This window comes from Semicossyphus pulcher, unplaced genomic scaffold, assembly GCF_022749685.1.
Source record: "Semicossyphus pulcher isolate SPU_LCO1_2020_fin unplaced genomic scaffold, fSemPul1.0.p SCAF_14, whole genome shotgun sequence".
Taxonomy (NCBI): Eukaryota; Metazoa; Chordata; class Actinopteri; order Labriformes; family Labridae; genus Semicossyphus; species Semicossyphus pulcher.
The window spans coordinates 13,798,207-13,808,305 of NW_027211648.1; the positions used below are offsets into that span (position 1 = coordinate 13,798,207).

General features: G+C 40.9%; 1 protein-coding gene across 1 annotated transcript; it reads right to left on the reverse strand.

Annotated features, from left to right (window-relative positions):
- Positions 1–1,515: 1,515 nt before the first annotated feature.
- On the reverse strand, positions 1,516–4,583 carry LOC138591721 (peptidase M20 domain-containing protein 2-like). Its single transcript, XM_069662391.1, has 7 exons — positions 4,194–4,583; positions 3,698–3,832; positions 3,454–3,610; positions 2,522–2,676; positions 2,062–2,188; positions 1,807–1,914; positions 1,516–1,661 (listed from the first exon to the last, which is right to left on the reverse strand). Exons 1-7 carry the CDS (start codon positions 4,572–4,574, stop codon positions 1,522–1,524), a joined length of 1,203 nt encoding a protein of 400 aa, XP_069518492.1. The 5' UTR covers positions 4,575–4,583; the 3' UTR covers positions 1,516–1,521.
- Between the last annotated feature and the right edge of the window lie 5,516 nt (positions 4,584–10,099).

Genomic DNA, 10,099 nt, shown 5'->3' on the forward strand with positions numbered 1-10,099 from the left:
ACACCTTCAGAGGTCTAGTGGAGTCCATGCCTCGACGGGTCAGGGCTGTTTTGGCGGCAAAGGGGGACCAACACAATACTGGTGGTCATAATGTTATGGCTGAATGGTGTATGTATATATTACAGCAAGAGATTTAAGGGTCTTAAGGCAAGAGTTGGGATTATGTTGAAAATGGTTGTGTTTTTAAAGCCTTGTTTATATCCGAATAGCATCCCAAAAGGCATGTGGACAAAGTTTGTGCACCATCATTCTTCAAAGAAAACAAACAGAAGCATCACTGAAGCAGAAAGACATGAAAGGATAAAGCATCAAAAAGATGTTCAGAACCTGATTTTCCAACTGCATCTGTGACCTCTCGAGGGAAGTCCAGGTTTTAGAGCCGATCCACGCGCTGCGGAGAGCATTCCCAGAAATTTGAATGAGTGAAAATGCCCGGGGCTGTGCACTAAAAGTCATCGATTCGAATCATCATGCGCAAAGACTCTGACGTTTTATTATTTCAATGCAGGAGAAAAAGAATGGCATGCTATAAACTTTGCAAATCAAATCTTTTAATTGACCCTTTTAATCGGGAATTAGATTATCCGCAATGTTCTCCTGCTCATCATAACAAACAAACCTGGTGATTAAACTGATAAAAAACATTAAATAAAGCAGTTTCACTAGAAATCAGTGTCTCTCTTATGCTCTTCAGAGGCTCGGTGCTGAGCTGCTGTTAGCTATTTTGTTTGTGTTCAGCTTGTTTTTTTTCCAAGATTCCTTCAGTGTTCATCGTTCAAAGGTTTTACTGAGAGTTCTGCTCCTCCTCTCCATAACAAACAGACCCAAGTAATAAAAACCACTATAAACTCTGAATAAAGCAGATTCATGCTTAAAATCATGGTCTCTTGTGGTTTCACAGGGGACACAGCCATGTCCTGGGAAACAGCTTTGCCGTGACGGTCACCTAGGTAACCGAATTATCCTACATCCCGGATGAAACATTGTGTATTTACGGCTTCCAACTTATGCACAGCGATGCTTTAAACTCGATGCTAAGATATCTAGCTTGTTAATGCTAATATTTGTCGCTACACTAAATGTGAGCCGACGCTGAACATGATGTAAATGAGATTAATGTTGCAGCTATTTTATAATAAAGCAAACTACTGGACAAATTCATATCTTGACCTGAAGATGAGTTTGTGGGACTCAATAAAGTGGGTCTTTCAGATACTCAGAGGCTCTGTTGTCATAAATAGTACCTCACTAACAATTCATAACTTATCATCTATAAATGTCCAGTAGAGAAATCTATTTTATTTTTTATCTTATCTATTTTAATGTTTTTATTTGATTTTTCTGAGTAGATTTACTTCGATGAACATCACGGTAAAGGTGCCATTGTAAGCCAAAAGGCTAATTTTTCAACCCTCTCTTTGAAAAGATCTTAAATTAGCCATTAAAACACTATTTTTATGAAAAATAATTATTAAGTCGTTGTATTTTTGGAGCTGTCAAAGCTACATCGCTGCCTTCTCGTCATCTGTCCTGCTTCAGCTTGGCCAGCCTGAAGTCCTCCCTCACTTGCCTCAGCAGATCAGGGCAGCACACTACATCCACAGCTGTCATAGCCAGAGCTTTGGCTGTCCTCAGGGTGAACAACTGGGCCTCCTCAGCTCCTGGCACAGGAACGACAGCGGAGAACAGGAAATAAAACATCGGGGAATATGTAGGAAAATGCAAGTGACCTGGAAAGACATGACGGCTGAAGTCGTCTGATTACAAGAAACAACACTTGTTCCAAACAGACACATGCTGCTGCACCTGCTGCTTCGGTGTATTCCTCAGTGTGGTTAAATGCGTCAGTGCAGATGTAGAAGAAAGGATGGATCCCAGGGACTGTGAATGATACGTTGCCAAAGTCTGTAGATCCTGCCAGATAATTATATAATCAGTGTGAAGACAAACCTTTGTTGATTAAGTGAACAACTAAAAAGGAAACTCTAGATTGTTCTGCACAAACCAGGGAATGACTGGGATAAAAATGTCTGCTTCTGTGAAGTTAATATTTTCACCTACCAGAGAAGTTTGCCGGCTGCTCTGGAAACTGAATTCCCAAAGCTTTTCCATTATTTTCATACAGGTTTGCCAGCGTGACATTAGGCAGAATGTTATGGTAGGCATGACTCGGGTAGGTCATCTCCACCTTAAGGAAAAATGTAAGGTAGAAAAAGATTAAAGAAGGATTACTATCATATATTTAACAGTGTGTGGCGCTCCATGCACGCTCTGTAAACTGATTTAAACACGCCTGCAGCAAGTGTAGACGTAGGAGAAAAGTGGCCTGAAGAAAACTGTGAATTACATAACAGCAGCACTCAGACCATATTTACTGGAATATGTAGAAAACAAGGTGATGTTATATAACATCAGTCAACATACAACATTTGTTCCTACATCTGTGCATCTACACATATCAGAGATATAATGTAAGTCCAGCCAAGAGAGAAGAAAACAAAGGAAAACAAGGTAAACTTACTTGGCAGCCGGTGGCAACCGCTGCAGCTCTGAAGCAAGCCTCAGCTTTGGCCTTCAGGACACAAAGATCCTCCACCAGCGGCGTGCGCAGATAAAACTGTAACTCTGTGTAGGCGGGGATGATGTTGGGTTTCTCCCCTCCATGTTTGATGATGCCTGAAGTGGAGGAAATTGCAGAAGATGCATAAGCGGTTTCAAGGCCAAAATTGTGGGTTATTTCTGATTTGCTAAGGGCAAGATAAAACATCCTCCTGCATACACTGATAAAGCTAAATAAGATGTACTATAAATAAGAGGTTGCTATCCCTGCTAAATTTAACTGTCACTATAATTTAAAGACATAACACAGAGGCACAACTTATTTTGAACCGTCAAAATTAAAGCATGTTGAAAAACTATTTCCCAGGTTGTTTTATTCACCTTTTTAATATCATGCATTTTTCATTTTCATGTCTAAGGTTTCTGATTTGCTTTTACACAGTTCACGTATTAGTCATGTGACAAATCAGCATGTATACCATGTATTTTCTTTTCTTAAGAAAAGCTGCTTATAAAATGACATTACTCTTTGTGGATACAAAAGCTTTCAAGACGAACATAAATGATGAATACAAAGCACAATATACCAACAAACTTTTCAGGAAATATTAAAACACCAACGGTCTAAAACCTTGTGATTTTCAATTTAATGTCATATATGACAAAGCATCTGAAACCAAAGTATTTAAACTTGAAACATGACTGAAACTACAATTGGACAATCAAAACAGTTGCAAATAAATGTGTTGATCACTTCATCTATTTGTTGACTAATCATTGCAGCTCTAGTTGAACAACATGAAGCTAAAAGTCATTTAGCTTTCATTTCACCATGAGTCTGGAGATTTGAGGTGACATTGTTTTAGCTGATCACAGTTTCTACCTGTTGCTCACCATGAAGCCTCCACTCTGGTTTGAGCTGCTGTCTCAGAGCAGAGATGTTGTTGTAGGCCAGCACAGCAGCATCCAGAGCGTTCACTCCCTCCCAGGGGTACGCGGAGGCATGCGAGGCCTTCCCGTGGTACTTCACTGACACCCTGTGAAACATAAACTCAGCAGGTTAAAGGTTATCTGCAATAACAAGACGAGGATTCATACATACTGTGAAGTGAACAGGAACTTGCTCATCGAGTGCGACGCAGGGCAGGAATGAAGCATCCTGCTGAGCTGGGTGAGCCATGAAGACGAGGTCCATGTCAGTGAAGGCTCCTGCCTTCATCAGGTCGATCTTTCCTCCAATATCCTCCTCTGCAGGAGTGCCCAGGACAGTTACCTGGTTTTAAAAGAGATGTTGCATTGTTGCTTAGGGTCTGTTTGTTTTGTTATTGTTTTGAGTTGGTGCCTCTTGGTTTATTAATTTTTTTAATTATATGAGTTTAATTTAAGTTTGAAATAAAAAAAAATAAAAAAACACAATTGATATGTTATGTAATGAAAACACCTTAGAATAAGTACAATCTATTTTCTTTATCTGGCAATGAAATGCTTTTCCCATCCTTTATTGTGTAAAGAAATTGAGTCACATCTGTCTTGGTGAGTCACAGTAGTCAGAGGAGTTGACTAAAATATATTAAACAGTGTTATGTTCAGACTTCTGGCTGTTTGTTTAAGTGAACCTGTAGTTGCCTGGTTACCTTCACTGGGACAGGAAGTTCAGTCTGGTTTTCTAAAGCTGCTTGCAGACCCAGAGCCGCAGCAGCCCCCACTTCTGCTATAAGGTTGTGCCCACACGCGTGCCCGATACCCGGCAACGCGTCATACTCGCACAGGAACCCCACGTTAAGCCCCTGTTCACCCTCCCTCCCTCCAACCGGGCCCCAGCTGGCCCGGAATGCAGTCGGTAGCTTGTAGCGACTTTCTACCGTCCATTTCTGGCCCTGAGAGAAGAACCTGACCAGCCTGTCGTGCGCATGCGTCTCTTCTCCGGCGAGTTCTGGTCGGCTCCAAATGTCCCGACTCAAACTGTGCAGCTCGTCTTTAAGTCTGTTTATGCACAGCTGGAGGGCATCTTTCATCTGCTGCCGTTTCTCCATGAGCACGGACAGAGTTTCAGCGTTCAGCGTTTCACTTAAACTGAATGCAAATGTCAATGCCTCCCCTTTGGAATCGCGGACTAACAATGCATTCACGTGATGTCAGAATAATCGGAAAAATACGTTTTCGACTGGGAAAGTTCATGTGAAGGCTCTCCTAATTCGGACACTGGAAATACATTTAAGTTAACGAGTGGACGTTATATTATATAGAAACATAGCGGAACAAAGTAGTGTTGACTTGATGGCCAATAACATTTTATGAATTCACTAATTGCAATTTTTTTTGTCCATGTTGAATGACCTACTTTAGTTATGATCACTTAAATATAATTCATCTTTTTTGTTATAGCGTCCGTGTTGTTTCTACATTACAAGTTAAAGCTGGTGAACACGCTGAAGTCGGAAGAGCAACTATCTTAAGTGGGAACTCCGAGTATATGAGGAGCACGTGAATGCAAGGTCGTACGTCAGGTGACGTCTTCACCGTCTTCACGTCTCGTCTGCGAGGGCGCGAGACTGCATGGTTAAGCCCCAGACGGAAAGGCCTTAAGACTACAATAATAATATGCATTTTGGATACCCGAGCCTATATTTCTACATATTGTATTATCATATTGAATAAAATGTATAAAGGTGTTTTTTGTAGCTTCTTACACGTTGTTCCTTGACATTTTTAGAGCTGTGAAATGGTTTAAAGGGAAATAATAAACATCTAATTGACACATTGTAAGGGAATTACTCAACTACAACATTAACTTCGCTAAGTAATTCATACATTCCTTTAGTAAACCATCAGATTGGCTTAGATTTGATTGGACACTTTCATCTCATTCCTTTTAAGACAATGAAAATAACCATGAAACCACTGTTCTTTTTTCCTCTGTTTTAGAATAAAAGCTTTCTGACTAAACCAGTCATTATTTAAGATGCACTGACCTTTTAGTAGCCACTGTACTTCCAACCTACTGGAAGTACTGATCTGCTACTTTGCCCCCTGTATATTTAAAAAGGACCCCATTAAGAGTTTTCATACAGAAAGTAAATTTGGTGCTTTGAGAGAGAGAGTGTCTTTTAAGCTGCATTGCCATCTGGTGGTTAGAATGACACTCAGTGTTTAATTTATTTACCGTTAAAGTGTTTTAAGAGTATAACTACATGGCTTCCATCAAACTGCATCTAATATTAAATGCTATGATCCATGTCTATAGTTTTGGACTGGAACGCGCCACTTCATACATTACAAAGTCCCAGAAACAAAACCCTACAGACTAATGCAAGCATGTAAGTTATATGCATATATTTAATAATGCTTTACCACTGTGAATTACTTGTATCAAGATAAAACAAAAGTCTGCTGTCACACCTTTGTGTTGTTCTATATTGAATGACAGGGAGGCTGGGACTAAAATCCTTTACCCATCCGCCTGTCAGCACACTAGAGGGACCCAGAGTGACATACTTAAAAGGCTCTGCATTCATCAAATATGCAGCAGAAATAAATCAGTATTCTGCTAAGTTTTATGTTTTACCTTGAACTGCTGGTTGAATTTTGAACAAATGGGAATAAAGCTTTTGGAGGAAAACCTTGAGAAATATCAGGAGGATAATTTAATATTTATTTCATTTATTTATTGCCTGCAGCTTTTCACATGACAGCACTCAAACACCGCTTTCCCTTGAACTGGGATCTGGCACCGTAAAACAAGGTCAATTAGCACTGAATGAATAAAGACAAAGCTTCACAGCTGCCACACATCCTGTGTGTGTGTACTTGGATTTTTTGTGTGTGTATCTGAGTGTGTGTGAGCAGGTGTGTATGTGTGTGTGTTTTGGAGATGTAGGTTAATTGGGGGTGGTTGTCAGTCACAGGAGGAGATATGTTGAACACATTCTGAGAGCTGACACCCGGACTGCCTCCTGACACGGCCTGTCTGTCAGCTTACTTTACGCCCCGTCGGTGACGCTGCTGACACTCTCCATTGTGTATCAATTAAGTGACATGGAAGGGAGGCGGCCATGTGTCACTCCATTGTCTTATTCAGGGATGTAGCCTGCGAGCATGTGTTTTATTTCACATGATAACACAGGTTTTCTGCCTCACATAATGCTTCCCCAAACAAATAATGAATTTTGTTATACATCATTTTAAGATGATCATAAAACAACTGCACTGAACAAATATAAAAATGATTGCATCCACTCAGACTCGCAATAAAACCTCTGTCAGCTAACATGATACATGTGTTGAGAAGCGCTCAATATTTCAAGCAGTGTCGTTTTTTAGAGTTAAGCCACCAGTCTTCACATCAAGTGATGCATGAGTTGTGTTATATGTATGCAGGCATCACAACAGCAGGACGCCCCAAAGGAAGGCTGGCTTGACAGCTACAATGAATTGATGTGCTCCTGATGACAGCATGTCTCTGCAATGGGGGCTGAAACAAACAACAGACTTTGCTTGGGTGTGTGCTTATGTGTTTGTGGTCACAGCAAGACTGTGGTCCACATATTAATGTGCTCGTGCCTCAGATTCAATCTATGGAGGCCATAATCCACCAGTTAAAAGAAAAAGTGTCTTATGTAACTGCTTTACTGAAGTCCATATACAGTATTTTAATTCAAACATCTTTGATTAACTCATAATTTTGACTAGCGACAAAATTAGAAGGTATAAAAGAAGTGGATGTAGCCACTGTGACATTATCCATTGGTTCATGAACCCCCCTTTTGAAGCCTAAAGTTCAGCATATTGGCCGTCAACCCAAAGACAAGGTGGAAACGCATTACGCAACACGTTACTATATCCTGGTTGGCACACTGGTATGGTAGCGACTTGTCAATCACGGGTAGCCACGCCCTAAACCATACGCTGCTTTATCATCTATTTTCCGATAAATTGGATGATAATTTACAAAATTAACATCATGCTGTATTAAAGAAGACCTGAAACTATAAATGTATAACTTGATAAAAATCAAAAGAGAAATAGGCTCATTTTCTCATCTGGTTTTCATACAATTGGACTTCTTTTTTCCAACCAGTGGAGGCGCCCCCTGCTGGCCATTAAAGAAAGAATGCAAGTTTAAAGACCAGCTCCAGTAACGTTTTAAGACATATAAAATGCTCTGCTTGAAATAATAAAATGTGTCTGGTGTGTTTTTTCTGTAAAATACGTTTAATTACCTTGTAAAAATCTTCCCAAGGCATCTCCTCCGTCTCCCTCATTACAAATTCCTGAATCTGCATAGGCCCCGCCCACTATGCAAATGTACAACCGCCCCCTCTGTGGCGAAATGTAGTAATTAGTAGCAGTAACGTTAATGTTAGTAGTCAGTAGTGAGTTTGCAGAAATTATGATAACGGTTACAGCTGGCTCGCACACTGCCGAAGTGGTTGCCATAGGTTGCACATAATGATATGCATAGCATCACTCCGTCCGTTAACGGGATCTGCTCCTTAGGTTAGTGACGTCACAAACCCTGCCAATCTGAAAACGTGTTGTTCAGCCTGTCCTTGGTACACTGCAGTTTAAAAAGCAGACAGGCCCAGCTGTGGAGATGACTGCTTATGTTGTCCCTGATATGTCTTGTAGCACATGAGAAACACCACTTGGAGATGTTGGAGGGGACACTGGACACTGGAGGGTGTCTTTAAGGCACGTCCACATTGGTTTCACTTTTGAAACCAAGAGGTTACTTCTACTTCATGACACAGTCTATGGAGAAAATATGTTATTTGTCCATGCTATCTAGAACGATACATACTAAACACTTTCTAATGTGACAACCCAATCAGTGGGACGACATCATTTTTGAAATGTACTTCGTGTTTTGGATACCATGCGTCCACCTTAAAGATTTATGTTGCTGCCACTTGTGGGGGTCCCAAAACCAAGGTTGGCAGCCAAAGTGGTATTTTCATTCAATTTGGTATATTTTATATTGCAGAATCAAAGTTTTGACTGTCTAATTCACACTTTTGACATATTTTTATTATTTGAATATTTTGATAACAAACTTTTTTTCCTTTTTTTCTTCTCTTGCCATAAACAGGCTTCCATACTCATCCCTCAACTCTACCAGCTCCTTTTTTTCCCAATCGAGCCCCGACAAGTTGTTGATGAGCCTGATTTTAAACATGAGGTTCCAGCTGACTGAAGGAAAGTGACAATGTGTCAGTCGTGCTTGCTCTGTCCTGTCAGCATCACTAACAGACAGAACGCACCCTTCGAGGTGTCCCCCGGCAATCCAGCCAGAATTGTTCGATAATGCACAGCAAGCTGCCGGGTGGTTGGAGAATATCACCCGGCGGGGCCTCAGAAATGTGAGCGTGCATCTGTGTGTGTGGGTGCATGTGCAACTTGACAGTCCCGTTTCTGTCATTAATGTCACATCAGTGCACACAGTGTGCCTCTGCGTTCTCCGAGCTGGAATACATTAACACCTCAGTTTATCAAGTCATCCTGCTTCTTCAGGGGGTGGAGTGGGGGTGGGATTTCACTGTACAACATTTGGTCATGTTTTTGTGGTGGTTTATGAGGGAAAGTAGCTCCAGCTTGGTCTCTAATTAATGTTACAGGCAATAAACAACATTTTTAACACTTACAGGGACTATGCATGTGATTTTATTCAACAAAATCCACATTTTCATATAAAATTTGACTCTTGAAATAGACTCCAACTCATTTTCAGTTAATGAAAGATTTTAAATTTGCTGCTCCTAACGCTCTTGTAAAAAAAAAAAAATCCTCCAGATAGTGACACATTTCTCATCTCGGGTTGCAACAGAGAGTTAGTGATTTGTTTGTAATGGATAGAAGAAGAACATGATAGTCTTTGCACGCAGGGAAAGCCATTATTGCTGTGCAGAAAAAGAAGGCAGCACAGATAGGGCTGAAGATTGGGGAAAAGATAATTCATGGCGCCCTCCACACATCACGGAAACGCCCGCAAAGTGAAAATGTCTCCCCAAAATAAAACTTAGATTGCTGTTTGAACAAGGAGAGTCTTTTCCTGTCTTCAGGTTGGGTCTTATATATTTTCTTGTCTGTCCACATAGCTGACCCTGCTGCTGTTACAGGCAGCAGTGGCCTTTCTTTGTTTGACAGCACTGAAAAGGCTGCTGTCTGCCCCAATAACATCAGCCTTTGTGGGCCGTGTGCTGAACAGTGGGAGTACGAGTGTAGTCCCTCCAACCACAGGAGCCACAATCAGCAGGGAGTGTGCAAAGTGGAGCTGAAGTGCCGATTTCAGACTGTTATTTTACGGAGCTGTTGTGCTGGATGGACTGTATACTGTAGTTACAACAAATGATAATAAATGGTAGGACTACTGAAATGCCTAGGAAAGTAATTTCTTGTAGGTTACACCTTCAGTAAAGTTGAAAAAGAGGAGACTTTTCAGAAACCACAGCTAATCCCAGAGACAGTCGACACATTCACTGCACAAAACACACCAAAGCTTTCCCTAATTCCCGTAAGACCCACGTGTATTGCATTTAAAAGG

Coding starts and splice junctions, on each gene's coding strand:
- LOC138591721 (XM_069662391.1), bottom strand. CDS start 4,574: ATGAAAGATGCCCTCCAGCTGTGCATAAACAGACTTAAAGACGAGCTG. Junction 3,833..4,193: donor AACTTCCTGTCCCAGTGAAG/GTAACCAGGCAA, acceptor TTTTAAAACCAG/GTAACTGTCCTGGGCACTCC. Junction 2,189..2,521: donor CGGTTGCCACCGGCTGCCAA/GTAAGTTTACCT, acceptor TTTTTCCTTAAG/GTGGAGATGACCTACCCGAG.